This window comes from Anabrus simplex, chromosome 4 (assembly GCF_040414725.1).
Source record: "Anabrus simplex isolate iqAnaSimp1 chromosome 4, ASM4041472v1, whole genome shotgun sequence".
NCBI lineage: Eukaryota > Metazoa > Arthropoda > Insecta > Orthoptera > Tettigoniidae > Anabrus > Anabrus simplex.
The window spans coordinates 230,700,062-230,718,574 of record NC_090268.1 but is presented as its reverse complement, the minus strand read 5'-3'; the positions used below and the strand labels follow the sequence as shown (position 1 = coordinate 230,718,574).

At 39.0% G+C, this 18,513-nt stretch overlaps 1 protein-coding gene across 4 annotated transcripts in view; it reads left to right on the top strand.

Annotated features, from left to right (window-relative positions):
• Positions 1 to 18,513, top strand: part of neb (nebbish) — a 468,801-nt gene that overhangs the window by 314,236 nt on the left and 136,052 nt on the right. For all 4 annotated transcript variants that reach the window (XM_067145417.2, XM_068227214.1, XM_068227215.1 and 1 more), the window contains one exon: positions 5,622 to 5,870. In XM_067145417.2, coding sequence (XP_067001518.2) covers positions 5,622 to 5,870 — 249 coding nt within the window. The remainder of the gene's footprint in view (positions 1 to 5,621; positions 5,871 to 18,513) is intronic.

Below are 18,513 nucleotides of genomic sequence, written 5' to 3'. Positions count from 1 at the left end.
AACATTTTGTAACGCTGAAACAACAAATACCTGGTTAGACGAATAACAAATAGACAGCTGAAACAAATGACCAGTCATAGGACAGAATAACTACACAAACAATATCACTTTCGATATGCTAAAGATGATAGCACAGTACAATAACACAACATCTACTTGTCATTTACATACTACATGTATAATAATAATGTTATTTGTTTCACGTCCCACGACGTGGAAAGGGCGCCTTTCAAAGCTGACCACTGAAAACTATTGTTCTTCCATTTCTAGGATCGTAGTATGTAAGTGCAAATGGTTTCTAGAGGACCCACTGCAATCGCTGTTGACGATTAAGATGCCAGATGCCATACCACCTGGACTACATTTATGAAATAAAAAACATACGCCTTAACCCAGGATCGACCACTCGACCTCTTGCATGCTAACCCAAAACTCTATCCACTGCACCAATTGTACAGTACGACTAACTACTGCTGACAGAGGTAGTTACCCTACATGTGGTTACAGTGTTGCCAGATTGCTACTCTTCAAAGTCGTTTTTCTGCCGGATATACGCGCAAGACGAAAATTTGTAAGAGACATTTTTTTATTGCTGGCATGAGGAGTCGCGCTGCGACGCCCGAGTGCGCGAATTACGCTTCACCCTGTATATTTCACACATGGTGCACTGCTCACTTACTTACGCTAACTGGTCTCCAATGTTATGGTACAAGCAACATGGTGGCCGCTTGTGTCCACTGACTTCAACTCAGACGGCACATTGCCTACTCTGTTATTCTGTGCTCGCTGGTTCTAAGCTGTCAGTGGAGAGAGATGGCATAGAATGACATTAGTAGACGAATAACTTTGAGTGGTGTGTTTAAAAGGAGGAAAGATCATAATATGACAAAATTGGAATTCAAGAGGACAAATTGGGTCAAATACAGTAGAACCTCGATTATACGATCCTGGAAACTGCGTTTTCCCGTATTATTCATTCAAATTACGTGGTCCTGCGAGCATCCTAATTAAATCACGTTGTAAAAATCCTGCATTATCCGTTCCTCGAAGAAACGATTTCCCGGATCAACCGTCCAGATATTTCAGTCCCATCAATGCTAATTCCTCCATCCCACGTTTTTCAAGAAACTGTATCTTACGAGAGGGCGGCTATGGCATACTTACGGATCTTGATGTTGACGTACCGTGATTGTGGTAATTTGAAGAAGCGCAGTACTGGAAAAGCGATCGACGGTGAACTTCCATAACGGATCATCTTAGCATCGCATTCGGGTAGTATTGTTTAAAGAATCCTCGGAAATCAGAAAGCAGGGAGTGGAGAGTGGAAGGAGACAGAGCTCATTTCGACAGCTTTATTTGAAGACGGAATGAGTTTCGTCAAATGTTCGTACTTGCAAAACCTCTACATTATGTCCAGGGTTAGATGTTTATTTACTACTTTTTTTAATATATACTTTTTTTCGAGTGTGTTGCCGAACAGGTTTTCGGCATTTCCCCCAGGGTACCGTACTGTATAGTCACTGGGCTTTCAGGCAGGAATCGAGACTGCTCCTTCTTAAGTAACACAAATTTAGTATTTTAATATTACCGTATACAATTATGTTATCGAGACTAGAACAGATGTTGCACCTTACATACATAAAGCCATGGGAAGTTTTGGGATTGCCTATTACTGTTTTCGACCTAATATAAGACTGGGAATTTTACGTTTTTGTGTAAAAATGTTATAAAAGCCGCAGTCGTCTTATTTGCGCACGTAACATTTAAAAACTTTGTTATCATTTCTCACTCGTACCGACTTGTACAGTGAGCGCGTTTTCCAGCTGAGCTCAGGGTCGCGAATAATCATAATTTTGGAAGTGTTAATGATAATTTTTATGTTTCCAATTTGATTGTGATTAGTGACGGGTAGAACTAAATATACCGTAATGCATTCGAGAATTTGAGGATTGATACTTTTGAAACCATATTCTCGAGTTCAACCAAATAACCTTTAAGAGTCGATGTAGAACTAATTTACGCGGTACAAGATTTCCATAAAATGACTAGAAACTGTATACCGGTGACCAAATTACAATGGAAGATTTTTAAAAAAGAGTATTTTGCCATCATGTTGGACACTTTTGTATCTAATGTGCTTTATTTTATTAGATTGGAGAGTAAAGAACTACTTGTGGTCGATTGTTTGGCTTGGCGTTACGGGTACGGTATTGGATTTTTCGAAGAGTTTGGCTGAGCAAAGTTGCTGAACTGAAAGAAGTTTCCAACGGAATATGATGAAGTTTTCAGAGGAAACTGACGAAGTATCCCCGGTAAAACTGAATGTAAAGTTTCGATATTTTTAAGTCGGGTACCGGTAATTAACTTTTGAAGCCAGCCCCAAGATCTAACTTGCCTGCCTCTCACCCGGAGGGCCCGGGTTCGATTATTGGCCAGGTCAGGCATTTTTACCTGGATATGAGGGCTGGTTCCAGGTTCAGTCATTCTACGATTACCTTTAATCAAGGGGCTATTTAATGGTGATATGGCGACCCCGGTCTAGAGAGCCAGGAATAATGGCCGAGAGGATTCGTCACACTGACCACGCGTCATCTCGTAATCTGCAGGTCTTCCAGCCGAGAGCGGTCGCTTGGTAGGCGGAAGGCCCATTGGGGCTGTAGTTTGGTTTGGTTTAGGGGCGTTTGTAAGATTATAACTATAGTACGCGAACCTTTCTTGAACCCTGAGCTCCATAGTGCTGATTGGGAACTAGGGCTCAAGAAAAGCATGGACGTACGGACAGATGGATGGATCCTCTCTTCAATAATTTGAAAAATGAAGGTATCAGCCAAAGAAAGACAAGAACCCCGTAAAGGAGTGGAATCAGAGATAAGGCTTTTTGCGGATCAAGTTTTTGTCCATAGAGTAATAAATAAGTTGCAAGATTGCGAGCAACTGCAACATGACCTCGAAAATGTTGTGAGATGGACAGCAGGCAATCGTATGTTGATAAACGGGGTTAAATGTCAGGTTGTGAGTTTCACAAATAGGAAAAGTCCTCTCAGTTTTAATTACTGTGTTGATGGGGTGAAAGTTCCTTTTTGGGATCATTATAAGTATCTAGGTGTTAATATAAGGAAAGATCTTCATTGGGGTAATCACATAAATGGGATTGTAAATAAATGGTACAGATCTCTGCACATGGTTATAAGGGTGTTCAAGGGTTGTAGTAAGGATGTAAAGGATAGGGCATATAAGTCTCTGGCAAGACCTCAACTAGAGTATGGTTCCAGTGTATGGGACCCTCACCAGGATTACTTGATTCAAGAACTGGAAAAAATCCAAAGAAAAGCAGCTCGATTTGTTCTGGGTGATTTCCGACAAAAGAATAGCATTACAAAATTGTTGCAAAGTTTGGGCTGGGAGGAATTGAGAGAAAAAAGGAGAGCTGCTCGACTGAGTGGTATGTTCCGAGCTGTCAGCGGAGAGATGGCATGGAATGACATTAGAAGACGAATAATTTTGAGTGGCGTTTATAAAAGTAGGAAAGATCACAATATGAAGATAAAGTTGGAATTGAAGAGGACAAACGGGGGCAAATATTCATTTATAGGAAGGGGAGTTAGGGATTGGAATAACTTACCAAGGGAGATGTTCAAGAAATATCCAATTTCTTTGAAATCATTTAGGAAAAGGCTAGGAAAACAACAGATAGGGAATCTGCCACCTGGGCGACTGCCCTAAATGCAGATCAGTGGTGATTGATTGATTGATTGATTGATTGATTGATTGATTGATTGATTGATTGATTGATTGATTGATTGATTGATTGATTGATGGGCATGAAAAGTAAAGTTTCCCTAGGCCTCGAATGCTCTAATACCATTGGGGTCAGAAAAGAACAAGAATTGACCGAGGGAGGTCAGATAGGATAGATGAAAATGAGGAGCCTGGCACAGGTAAGTAGAAGCAATGCCAGGATTCAGCCAAGGACCCCGTGGTCGTAAACTCTTAATAATGTTGTTGAAGTACATCATGTACTGAACTTCCGGGTTCAAGGTTCAGGAAGACCAAACCACATGTATGGTGTTTTCATTCTTCAAAAATTTGACAAACTTAATGTATGGAATGTATTTGTTCTGGAGAGTAATTCAAACTTATTTCTGTACAATTTTTTTTTTTAATGTGCACAGAGTTTTTAGCTTTTCACTACATATTTAGACCAGTGTGTTGAATTTATTTTGTGACTGTGTAAAGTAATTGTTATCTTAGTATTAGCTTGTGACATTATCATTCTAATTTTATAGTATTTCCACAACAATGTTAATAATCATAGATGAAAGGAAAATATAACTGCTTTTGGGACTAGAACCAAGTCCCATTCTCCAGACAAGTGTGATTAACAGTTCCACTAAGACAGTCAACTTGTGAAAGGTTGTGGTGTGATTATTGTTTCAAGAGGAAGTAAAACTGGGCAATCATCATTTATTAAATGCTAATCAGAGAGAAAATTGGAAGGGGTCCGGCACTTCAAAAAATGAACGTATTGTATTTTATCACTTGTCCTAAATTTCACTTGGCTAACTCAACAGTGAAGTGCCCAGGGTGTGTCTCCCAAACTGTCCAGCTGATATTCAACCTGATGTTAAAAGGTCAGGGATCTAAATACATAAATGTAAATGAGAACTGTTCAGATAGGGGTAAAAACAGGTTTATGAGCCTAAAACATACAATTCTGTCCAAAATCCCCCAAAAAATCAAACACAATATAAAAATTACAAGATGTTATCAAGTGACGTCAGATCTCAAACCCTCATCGAATTCATCCAGGCCACATTTACTTGTGCATGGGTGCCTGAAATAACGTCACACTCAGCGCTGACCAAAGAACAAAGGTACTTAAACTATTTCAATTTATTGAGATCTTGGCTGTCTATCTGAATGGTTCCATTCATCTGTGGACCACACTCCATGTACTCAGTTTTCTTGATATTCAGTCCAAGTCCATGCGCTGTTAGTTTTTCGTTCCAATTCTGAAACTGCTCTAGACTTTGTTGACACTCTTCAGCATGCAGGAGTGACCCTGGGGGTGAAGACTGGATATCGGAGGTGACACTCGATAAATATAGAGGTAACTTATTGTCGGCAATGGCCAAGAAGGGTGCGAAATGAAAATCTCCCTAACCCTCACGAACCTAATACCATCGGGGGTCAGAAAAGAACAAGAGTTGACCAAGAGAGGTCGAATAGGATAGATGAAAGTGAGGAGCCTGGCACAAGCAAGTGGAAGCAATGCCAGAACTCAGCTAAGGGCCCCGTGGTCGCTAACCAACGCTCCTAAGTTAAAAGCCCCAGGAGTCGCTTTTATTCGCCTCTTGCGACCAACTTGTGAGAGAATCATATCCTATCTTCTGATGTTGAATTTTCTAATTATGGAGATATCCACATTCATTACATTCATTCATTGATCAATTCTCTCTTAAATGCTCAATTTCTGAACTGCGGAAGTTCGGAAAGACTCTGCAATATCAGTACAATTAGTGTTTTTTATGTTCAGGTGTGCTTTTATTGTTGAAAATTTCAGTTGTTACTAGCTTAAAGATGAATCCCTATTGAAATGTCAATTTTCTATATTGTTTCAGATCATGGTCAGAGCGATTACAAGAAGCAGAGAAGTGTAAATCTGCTGAGATGAATTACCTAAGGCATTGTGGACTTGCTGTCCAGTTGAACTGGGACCAGCAGCAGCCCTGCCTTGTAAACTTGAATGCGGACCCTATTTTGTCGGGGACTCTGTTATATCTGTTACCACCGGGGACGGTATTAGTAGGTCGACAGAACCAGGATGCTGACATAGCTCTCAGTGGACCCTTGGTCAATAATAAACATTGGTGAGACATTACTGCTGTATTTATTAATTTCCTCTCTTTTATAAATACTTAAAACAGCTGTTACTTCTACTGGTATACTGGTTTAATGCACACCTGAAGCTTTCAAAATAAAATAATGTTTTTTCTATCTTTATAATCACATCCTAACTCTTTAACATGTTGAGCGCCGCAGCAGACACCAGTGTCTATTTTGAGTGTTCTGTCTACGCCATGGCAGATATAGGAGTCTGCTGGCTTAAAATTGATTGTATACGTTCTTGTCTCCTTGTGTACTGGATTTGACAGTATCGAATAACTTCCAAGATCCCTATGATACAATTCTAAAAGAATTTAATTGTATAAAGTCCAGCTGTTCAATACGCGTTTGTCATTTGATAAATGGTCTGTCTAAAAAGCTACATGGGACATGTTTCGACCTTATCTAGAGATCATTATCAGCTAAAATAACATAAAGAAAGACAGACATATACAAAAAAGTGATACATAAAAACTTGAGATAAAAAATAATCAACAAATGCAATGGAAATCTGTGTTTAAAATGTACATAGCTTCAAACTTGGACGAACTTAGTTATGCGAGTCCAACCATATTTAATACAACACTCAATAAATATAGAGGTAATTTATTATCGGCAAGAGCCAAGAATGGTGTGAAATGAAAATCTCCCTAGGCCTCACGAACTTAATACCATCGGGGTCAGAAAAGAACAAGAGTTGACCAAGAGAGGTGGAATAGGATAGATGAAATTGAGAAGCCTGTTAAATGTTGTTCTATTTGTCATGCTTCTGGAAACGAAATGAAGTTTTGTAAATCCATTACATTTCTTTATTGAGAATACAAGTATAGCCAGGATTTCCTCTTTTCTCCAGCACTGTGTTTGTATAGATCAGGTTGGGTTGGTGTTGACCTCCACATGTTGTAAAGAAAGGAATAGACTTAATTAATTTGATAGATATATATTTGCCAGATATTGTAATAGGAATTGAATCATGGCTGAGAATTCATATTATGAATGTGGAAATTTTCTCAGAACTGGAGTGTTTATCAGAGAGACAGGTTAGGAATGATTGGAGAGGAGTATTTATACTGTTGAAAGAAGAATTTATAAGCTACGAAAAAGTTAAGGATGAGGAAGATGAAATTCTAGGTGTATTAAGAGTCATATCTAAAGACAATAGACAACTTGATGTTTTTAGGGTGTACTGACCTGGTAAGGCTGGTAATGACGCTGATGCAGAATTATTTGATAAGATAATTAGCTACGTGGGGAACGATACAGAGGGAACGTTACTCTAGCAGGTGATCTGAACTTAAAAAATTTTAACTGGGAAGGAAATGCGAACGACAGAAAGCATGACCAACAAATGGTGAATAAGTTATTACGGGAAGGACAGCTGAATCAGATAGTGATGGAACCAACTAGAGGGGAAAATATTCTAGATGTGGTGCTGATAAAACCAGCTGAGTTGTATGGAGAAAGTGAAGTGATGGTATAAGTCAGACGTCATCACGTAGTTGCTCTAGGGAGCCGATGTTACTTGCTCCGCTCTGGTCGGCTGTCGACACATGACAAGAGAGAAGCTGACAGGCAGATTGCATACGGTGGCCATACTGTACTTGCTGCTCGAAAATGTTACCATATGAACAACAGCTATAATAATAATTTGGAGCATGGATCATGTGAGATGAACAGGACACAGATTACAGAGTATAACAAGACAAGAAAATTATTCATTGACAAAGGAAGATACAACAGTGTGCAATATGTCTTGAATAAATATATTTTCATGATTAACTGAAGCTTCGGGACACGTACATTTACCAAAAGAAAATACAGTTAGTGTGATTTGTACACATTCTTTGCACTCTCATTAACATACATTTCAATATTTGTACAGCATTTATGACTATGAAAACAAATTAAACACACGAATTGAAACATATCATGATGCAAGTGTAATAGACTAATATAACTTGAAAACAATATTCTTTAACCCATGCGTAAATAATGCAAGTATCGAGCTCGAATCATTATGATTATTATTATTACTATTATTGTGACTTGTGAGGTATGGCTGTGAAGTGTTTACATCCATTTAGTATTAGTATTAGTATTATTATTATTTATGTAGTTAGGTGCAGATGATCATATTATTTGTGAGGTTATGTCATGAAACATGTGCTGTGTATATATTAATATGAGTTTAGTTAATGCAAGAATCTATAATTAATAGTACAGTAGAATTTCATTAGTCCGGCATCCAACAGTCCGGAACGCCCGATGGTCCAACACCATTCCTGGATTTTTTTATATATTTTTTTTTTTTTTCAAGTTTGTGACAATTAAAACGCGCCGCACAGTTCAAAACCACCTGGAAGTGTCCACTACGCATCTGCTACTATTAAACACAATCGGCATTGTTGGCTGTCACCACACACAGGTTCAGTTAATTGTTTTGATTGCGAGCACTTTTCGCTACAGATTTTTTCTTGCCATCTAGCCGCAGAGCCCCTAAATAAATTAATCACTTTTGCTGAGTGTAGTACTAATTATAATGCCACTGAACTTATTGACTTACATATCATCAGAAATAATTTTTATGCCAAGCGACAACAAAACAAGAACAAACAGATATTCATAATTTTTTTAAGTCACACTAAAATATTGTAAACTGAATGTGTTGAATGAAAATTTGGGTCTGCCCTAATTTTGAGCTAAATTTATTAACCTAATGATTCTGCTGATCAACATTTTACTGCAAAACGCTGTGTTGCAGCTGTTTGTGCTGTACGCCTTAAGCTATATCGTAGTAAGAGGTACCGCCTGATAGTGCAACATTTTCGGTAATCCATCACCGGGCCAGTCCCGAACGTGCCGGACTATCTGACTTCTACTGTATATAATTTATTATTACCTGTATATATGGTGTATAATCCACTACAGTGTTGTGCAACACACTGTAATATCCAGAATGTACAACGAGAACTATGTAGAACCTTCCTTACATTGTAACTATGCCACTGGACACTCTAGAATTCACGAGAGGATATGTTGTGACACATCCTTCTAGGAGCATGGCCAGGCAACATACATAAGGTCTTGATGGTGGAGTTGAGTTATTGTTTAACGGGAGTTGTTTTGATGAAATATGCGTAGAAGTTGTGCTTGAAGAATGTGAATTGGTTTTGTTGAGTTGGTAATTGACATGCCGCTGGTGCAGTATCCTTCTTATGCTTCATGATAGGCAGTTGTTCAAAATGATGGTTTGTTGGTGTGTGTGTGTGTGGCAAATGTATAACAGTTTGTAAATAAATTAGTGTATGCAACTGACTGCATTTTGTGTGCGTCTTTGTGAATACATCAATCACTGGTGTACTCCTTCACAGGACCTTTGGGCTTGTTTTAGATAGTATTGTATCAATGTTGGTACTATCGTTTTAAGTACTGGCAAGTCGCAAAGCACTTTATTGAAGTTTTCATCTGTGAGCCTACTTCTATGTCTAGATTTACAAAACTTCATTAATGAAAACATCTGTTCACATAAATAAGTTGATCCAAATATGCTTGAAATATGTGCATTAAATTTTTGCAATCTAGGAAATCTCTTGTGCGGTAAACAAACATAAAATTCAGTCAAACTGTTTTGTTTGCAAACTTTTCTTTCATTTGCGTATCACACTGTACTGTAAATCAATTAGCTCTAGCTGCAGTCCTATCTAACAATTTGCACATCCACTGAGAAGGGCATAGCGAACACTTGCAGATCCTTTTCTAATGCCTAAATATCGTGAAACCTACTTTCAAATTCATCCTGTAGTGACATTAATACCTCTTTAACCAGGCAAGTTGGCTGTACGGTTAGGGGCGCGTGGCTGTGAGCTTGCATCCGGGAGAGAGTGGGATCGAATACCACTGTCGGCAGCCCTGAAGATGGTTTTCCATGGTTTCCAATTTTCACACCAGGCAGATGCTGGGGCTGTACCTTAATTAAGGCCACGGCCGCTTCCTTCCAAATTCTAGGCCTTTCCTATCCCATCGTCGCCATAAGACCTATCTGTGTCGGTGCGACATAAAGCCACTAGCAAAAAAAAAAAAAGATTGTTTTGGAGACGTCATACCACTCCTGTATTCTTCCCACACATTGCAGCTGCCCCATCTGTTGCTGTGGACACTAGTTCCCATGGAAGGCCGAAACTCTCCACTGTCACTTCGAGAATTGCAAATATATCAAAACCAGTTGTGGTTCCTCCCTTGGCACAAGGTCACTGTTTATGCCTCTGATAAAATAGCAAGTTGGTGGGAGGTATCCTTTATATCCATGCTGTCGTATATCGCCACTGAACATGCTATGAAATTCTTTTTGTTGCTACAAAATTGCCTATGAACGTCCTTCCTTAGGTCCTTTATTCATTGCATAATAGAAGAGGAGAAAGAATAGACTGAAAATCATCCACTTGTTCTGGACACAGTGCCTCAGCTGCTGTTTCACAATCGTACCCTCACTGAAAGGTCTCAAAGCACGCCCTATCTGCTGAGTAATCTTGTAGCTGGCCCGAATAGCAAGTTCACTGGAATGCATATCCTCCGCTAAAAATAATGAAATGCAACATAAATACATACATAAGTACATAAATAAATCATCTCTGAGGAATTATCAAACTTTATAATACAACCGGTGATGGAAACTCACTGTATAAAACCCGGCTCCATGGCTAAATGGTTAGCATGCTGGCCTTTGGTCACAGGGGTCCTGGGTTCGATTTCCAGCAGGGTTGGGAATTTTAACCATCATTGGTTACTTTCGCTGGCACGGGGCTGGGTGTATGTATTGTCTTCATCATCATTTCATCCTCATCACAACGCGCAGGTCGCCGATGGGCGTGAAATCAGAAGACCTGCACCTGGCAAGCCGAATTTGTCCTCAGACACTATCGGCACTAAAAGCCATACACCATTTCATACAGTATAAAAAGAGTTCAATAGGATAATTTGAAATTTAATTACCTCCTTAGATGTGTTGTTTTTAAGTTGTTCTAGCCAAGCTGTTCTTTCCTAGTGTTCATATTTATCATACTTGTTGGCATGACACAAGGAATAATGGTGTTGCAGATTACATTTTTTAATGTGATCCAATATTTTATTACATATTAAACATTTTGCTGTGTGATTTTCGTGAACTATTAAATAGTCTTCTTCACAGGAAGGTTTGAAACTTGTTAGCGTCAGTGGCCTATGCTGTGCTGAACTCTCTTCCATAGTAAATGCAGCATCTACCAACTAGGCTTGAGCACCGTGTGATGCGAGGAAAAAGGTGCAAACACACTACTGTCACCTCACATGAGTTCACGTGTATCATGTCGCAGTCTAACCTGTCCATAAAGATATGCTATACTTTGTGCTACTCACTTGCAGTACATATTGCATCATGCACTTGCCCTACTTCTTCCCCTAATTGCTTGCTAAGCTGCTCTCATTTCTCGAAAGCAGGGAGCAAACAGACTCTGAAGTTATTTTGCTCACGATTGACGATGCCTGGTATAAGTGATCATGAAGATGTCTTTTTCAGAGTTGAAAATAAATGTGTTAGAAAGGAATGTTCTAAAAGTAATCTTTTAGGCAATACCATATGACTGATAAGAGGGAAATAGGAAAATTTAGAAAAAGCAATTATGATCTATGGAAATTGGTAAATTAAAATGTAAACATCTATGGGATGGGTTTAAAAGTGGTAAGGAATAGTAAGGACCCATTATATTAAACATCGTCATCATCGTTGACCAACTCCAGTTTCCCAGGTATGGTATACGAGCCCCTTCCATTTTGTTTGGTCCATGAACCGTTCTTCGTTCACAATCCACTCCCAATCCCCTCTCCTCTACATCCTTCTTCACTAAGTCTGTCCATTTTCCTCTAGGTCTGCCCACTGGTCTCTTTCCCCTTATTTCTCTTTCATACTCCTTCCTTGCAGACCTATTGGCACTCATTCTTTCCACATAACCAAACCACTTAGTCTTGCCTTTTGGATCTTCTGGAGTAAGGAGTCTTCTAGTCCTACGTCTTATCTGACTTTTTCATTCCTGATTTTATCCTTCCTGGTCTTCTGGATCATTGTGTTTAGGAACTTCATTTCTGCTGCTTGCAGTTTCGAGTTGTCCTGTCTTGTTAATGTAGTGGTTTCCAGGCTGTATGTAAGGATAGGGGTGTAGTATGATTTATACAGTGTCATCTTGGTTTTGAGTGGTACTTGTTTATCCCATAGTAGCTGTCTCACTTCGAGGTAAAAATGTATTGCTTTGCTGATTCGACTGATTACCTCATATTTAGCTAAATTATCCTTGGACATTACAGTACCCAAGTACTTAAATTCTGTGACACTGTCCAGTTTAGTGCCATTTAGCATGATTTCTGGCTGATTGTCACCCTTCTGTACCTTCAGCACCACTGTTTTAGCCTTGTTGATGTTTAATCCACTCTCAACTCCTGACTCCACCGCTGCAGTCTCTCTTCCACATCTTTCTCTGAGTTACCCCAAAATTACTACATCATCTGCAAATGCAAATGCTTTTAAGTCTCGTTGCCCCTTTTCTTTTAACGCCTTTAATATGGTATCCGTTACAATGATAAATAATAGGGCCAACAAAGTACTACCTTGTTGTACTCCCCTTTTTGTCTCAAACCTGTCTGAAGTCCAGAACTGACTTGTACACAGCTTCTGGTTTTCTCGTAAAGCACCTTAACTTTTCAAATTAGACTGTCTCGAACTTTGAGCTTTCTCAGGCACTCCCAAATAAGCTCCCTTAGTATGCTGTCATAGGTGTTTTCGATGTCAAGGAACAGTAGATATAAAGGCTTCTCTTTTTCCCAATGTTTTTCCATTAGCATCCTGACAGCAAATATAAGATCTGTTGTTGATCTTCCAGGCTCTTCCAGGCTTAAAGCCATATTGTTTCTTTTCTAAGAGGGGTTCTTCAATTCTCATAATCTATCCTCTATAATTTTTTCCAGAATTTTTAGTCCATGAGAGAGTAGAGTGAAGCTGCAGTAGTTAGTAGATTTCTGTCTGCTGCCTTTCTTGAATATAGGTGCAATTATACCTTTCTTCCAGTCTTCTGGGATGGTATTTTGCTGCCATACTACATTTAGGAGTCTAACCCATTATATTATAACAAAAAATAAAGAGATTAAGGAGAAAGTGCACATTAGGATGAAAAAGAGTTGGGAATTGTTGCAGGAGTAAGGAGAGATAGGAGCTCACTAAGAAATTGAATTCAGCGAAAAAATCAGCTACAGATAATGTAATTGCAAACATAATTGGGAGTCACATGAATTTAGGGAGCAATGGAAGGACAAATGGTCCATTATTGGACATTATAAATTTTCCAGCTAACTCATTCCTGGTTGCCAGCGTTTCGCCCCAGTGTGCCAAGTTGGGCTCATCAGTTGGTAAATAGCACACCCACCAAGATGCACGACTAGTGCATACCGTGGAGGCAACTGTGTAGGCTCCAAGTAGCCCATCTTCGCACACTGGGGCAAAACACTGGCAACCAGGAATGAGTTAGCTGGAAAATTTATAATGTCCAATAACGGACCATTTATATTGATATTATGAATTTACTCATTCGGGACAAATATTTCAGGTTCCCAATGGGAATCAACATCTATATCATAGATACTTTAAGGCAGAAACAGGTTTCCGGAAGGACATTCCTGGGATCATTAATGAACAAGGACTTACAGAAGGCAGAAGTATTCAGTCAGCAATATGTAAAGGTAGTTGGATATAGAGAAATGTCCTGATATAGGAGGCAACTAATAATGGCGAAATACTGAAATTTATGTATGATAATATGTACGCCTGCAGTACCTACTGGGTGGATTGAGTAGCTCAGTAGTTGATATTGCTGGACCCAGGTCCGGGGAAAGGAGGAGGGTTGGCTCAATGCCGTAAAATGACAGCCAGAGGACATCTTGAGGCAACCTCTATGATTCACAACCATAGTTGTAACTCGGAGCTTGCTTCATCCAAGAATGGACGGAAATCTTTTTGGTAAATTTCACCACTTGGTACTAGCCAGGGAAGACTCCATTCGGATCCGATGGGCAGTCGCTTGAAAGATGAGTCAGATGAGTCAGAGCATCTGGAAATACCCAAGACAAACTAATGACTAAACCAAAGACTAAAATTGAAACTGCATATAACATCAACTCTCTGGCACAGGTGGGAAAATAAAAAATCCTAACTAATGAACTAGACAAACAAGGGATCCTTATAGCAGGACTACAAGAGATGTGGAATTCAGACCAGGAACCCATGGAATTCCAAGGGTATAGAGTGTACAAAAGCATTCCTGGAGAAAGAGTGATGAGAAATTGTCCATAATTTGGTACAGGATTCATTTTCAACTTGAAATAATTAATTCAGTAATAGATTTTCAGGCACAGTCCCCAAGACTCCCGATGCTAACAGTAAAGGCATTGAATAAAATCTACACAATAATTAATGCCCATGCTCCTACAGATGATAAAAACAATAGGAGAAAAACCAGAGAAGAGGTGGATGAATTCTGGAACCTCCTGGATCAAACAGTGACAAATATAAATAAAAATCATACCAAAATGTTAATAGGTGACTTCAATGCACAATTAGGTAAAGAAGAGAGATACAAGGACATGATAGGGAAATGGCCAGCTCAAAAACAGACCAATAAAAATGGCATAAGATTGATAGACTTTTGTAGAAACCATAATATGATATCAAAATTTACATATTTTATGAGAAAACCTAATAAACTTAAGACATGGAAACACCCAGATTGGAGAAAAGAAGAATGGCAATTAGATCATGTTTGTATGGAAAAGAATTACCATAAGGAAATCCAAATTGTTAAAGTACTTGGAGGAATAGACATAGGGTCTGACCAATACATGGTGAAAATCAAAATTAAATTCACACCAGTAAAGAAACCAAAATCAAAATGTAAATTGAAAAGAGTTTATGATCCCCATAAACAAATAAACAATGAACAGTGTAAAGACTAACTTGAGACATTGTTAAAACAGTTAAATTAGAAGAGATCATCTCAAAACTAAAAAACATACCTGAGAAAGTAGCCTTGCCAAGTCCAAGAAAAAAACATCAATGGTGGAATGAGGTATGCAGTAAAGCATTTGAAAGTAGACATTAGGCCTGGTTAAATCATCAAAGTCAGAAAAACATACACATCACATGAAGAATTTACCAAGCAAAGGAAACTAACCCAAAAATCATCAGAAACATTAAAAGACAACATCAAAAAGCATTATTCAACAAATAGAAATAGATCACAAAAAGACCAAGTCTAGGGATTACTATAAAATATTTAGTAAACAACTTAAAAAATATGAACCGCCAACACTAACTTTGAAAGATAAAAATGGAGAGATGGCACATAATAATAAAGATAATACACAAATACTAGCAGAGAGATTCAATAAATTGTGAAAAACCAAAAGAACTACTTCATATAAACACAGATATGCCCATTAAAACTCCACCAGAAAATATCAATCCACCCAGCTTTGATGAAGTTAATCAAGCCATTAAAGAAATGAAAAATTATAGAGCTTGTGGAGAAGACCATACATTTGCAGAGTTGTGGAAAAATACTGCGGAATCAATTAGAGAATCACTTCACCAATGCTTGATTAAAATTTGGAATGATGGAAAAATTTCCGGACCATTGGACATCTGCAGTAATTCACCGTTTACACAAAAAAGGAGATAGAACAAATCCTGATAGCTATAGAGGAATATCACTCCTGGATCGTACTTATAAAATATTCTCGAGAATAATTTACATTCGGTGGAAATGTCAACTGGAAAAAGGAATTAGGGGAATACCAGGGATGATTTCGACCATGGCATAGTTGTCCAGATCAAATCATAACACTAAAATTATTAACAGACATCTACAAAAGAGGACAGAAACAAATGATTATCACTATCGTAGACTTTCAGAAAGCTTATGATTGCATTCATCAACCTTCAGTATTAAAAATATTTTTATTGTTAGGTTCGTTACGACCCCTGAGGATCACGAGTGACTTGTTCGGTACGTCTTCTTTCTTCCCAATACCTCTTCATTCTATCACTCCTCCTCTTTCTCTCGGCTTCCGTGATCTGAATCTGGATCCTGGTGTCTGTCCATCTGTGACCTTCCACGAGCTTTTTGTATTTGGACCTATCCTGTACTGTCATCAGTGGATATTTTTCCTTTATGCCAATAGTCTCCCAATCTTCTCTGACTTCCTTCATCCACTTATTTCCAGTTAAGCAGGTTGCATTCCATATCTTCTTCGTCAGCCTACTGTCATCCATCCTCATGAGATGTCCAACAAATCCTAACCTTCTCTTTCTTATCACACTCAAGATTGGTTCTATACTCGCATATAGTTCCTGCCTTGATCTGTGTACCCAGATTTCACCTTGCTTTTTGGTGCCCCATATATGTCTCAAGATTCTTCTTTCCTCCTTCTCCAAATGTATGCAAGCTCTCTTGCCCAATGTCAGCATTTCAGTTGCATGTAATGCAGCATTCCTGATGGTTATCATGTAGTATCGCAGTTTGGCGTTCCTCGAGAGGTTCTTCTTTCCATATGTAGTCATGGCTGCATATCATAGTTTCAGCAGCAGTTGAGCTCTGTCTGTGGTACTTTTGTTGCTTTGTACTTTACCCATGATGTTCTCACCTAGGTACCGGAAGCTGTCGACACTCTCTACCACTTGGCCTTTTACATTCCAATCGGTCTTCGTATTCAGTACCTTCGTCTTGTTGTAGGCTATTTTCAGACCAACCTTTGCTGCAGTCTCTGCTAGATTTGCTAGTGCCAACTTTGCGTCTTCTTCCTTCTCAGGTAACAACACCATATCATCTGCGAAGGCAAGGCAATTCACTATGACATTGTTTTTGATCTTATATCCAATCTGTACACCTTCAATTCCTATGGTTCTATTCAACTGTCTCCACTGCTTCACCACTTCATCCAAAACTAGGTTAAATAATATTGGCGACAGACCATCCCCTTGTCGGACTCCTGTCTTAATTTCAAAGCTGTCTGACAACATACACCGGTATCTTACTCTAGCAGTTGTATCCTTCAATGTTTCCCCCACCAATCCATGTGTTGTAGAATCCAGTCCTCTGTCACGTAGGATGTTCAGTAGTGTGTTCCTGTCTATTGAATCGTAGGCTTTTGCAAAGTCTACAAATGTAACTATTGTGTCTTTTCCTTTCCTGTGTCTGTGTTCTATGATTCTCTTGAGTCCAAAGATCTGTTCTACGCAGTTTCTCCCTCTCCGGAAACCACCCTGGTATTCTCCTATGGTCGATTCAAGCTGTGCTTCCACTCTGTTCAGCAATTATCTCGAGAGTATCTTGTACCCAATATTTAGCAGTGAGATACCTCTGCAGTTATCCAGTATTCTTTTGTCTCCTTTCTTATGTACTGGTATAATTATGGCTTCTTTCCAGTTGCTAGGTATCTTCTTATTTATCCAGATGTCCATTATTATTCTGTACATGCTTTCTTCCATTGCAGGACCACCCCATTTGATCTCCTCGGCGCATATACCGTCATTACCTGCCGCTTTGTTGTTCTTGAGATCCTTGATTGCCTTCACAACTTCTGTTCTGGTGGGTGCTCGTCCTTGGTTGATGTCTCTGCTATACTGTAGAATAATACTCCCTGTGGGTGCTTCTGTGTTCAGTAGATCTTTGAAATATCTTGCCATTTCCTCGCATACATCTTTTTCTCCTATTTTCAGCTCGCCATCTTGTCCTTTCACAAAAGGTTATCTCGCCTCATAACCCTTCATCCTGCTCTTCATCTCCTTAAAGAAAGATTGTGATTTGTTTTTCTTAAATGCATGATCAGCTTCTTCCAGCCTCTCATTCCACCTTTTCCTTCTGGCATTCCTGATCGTCTTGGCATCCATCTTTCTCGCTGTCTCAAAAGTTGACAGGTCCTCTTCCTTCTTGGTAGTCTGCCACCTTACCCACATCTTCCTCCTGTACTCTACCGCCTCTTCACATTCTTCTGTCCACCACTCATGCTTCCTTCTCTTGTTATTAGTGGCCAATCGTTTGGATTCTTCTTTAACCTTATCCTTTAAGTTTTCCCATTTACTCTTCACTGTCAGGTTCTTCATGTACTGATCTTAGGTTTTGTTCAGTAGTTCTCTGTCGATCTGGTGTGAGTTTGTGTTCGTGTTTCTCCTAGTTCTGTTCGGTATCCATCTACATTTGATTTCAATAAGATAGTGGTCAGACTCCATTCTGCTATTTTTCCTGACTTTGGTGTTCATGATCTCTGCATGGTTTTTGTCTCGGATCGCTACGTGGTCTAGCTTAATGTTAACAAACACTAAATCAAAGGTGAAGTTTAGAGGAGAATTACCCGAAGCATTCACAATCCGAACAGGACTAAGACAAGGTAATATACTATCACCACTTTTGTTTAATTGTACTCTGGAATACTTGATTAGAGAATGGTATAAAGAGAATAACAAAAATATAAAAATTGGATACACTAAAGATGAAATTAACCTAAATTGCTTAGGATTTGCGGATGATCTGGCACTACTAGTTAATAACTTTAATG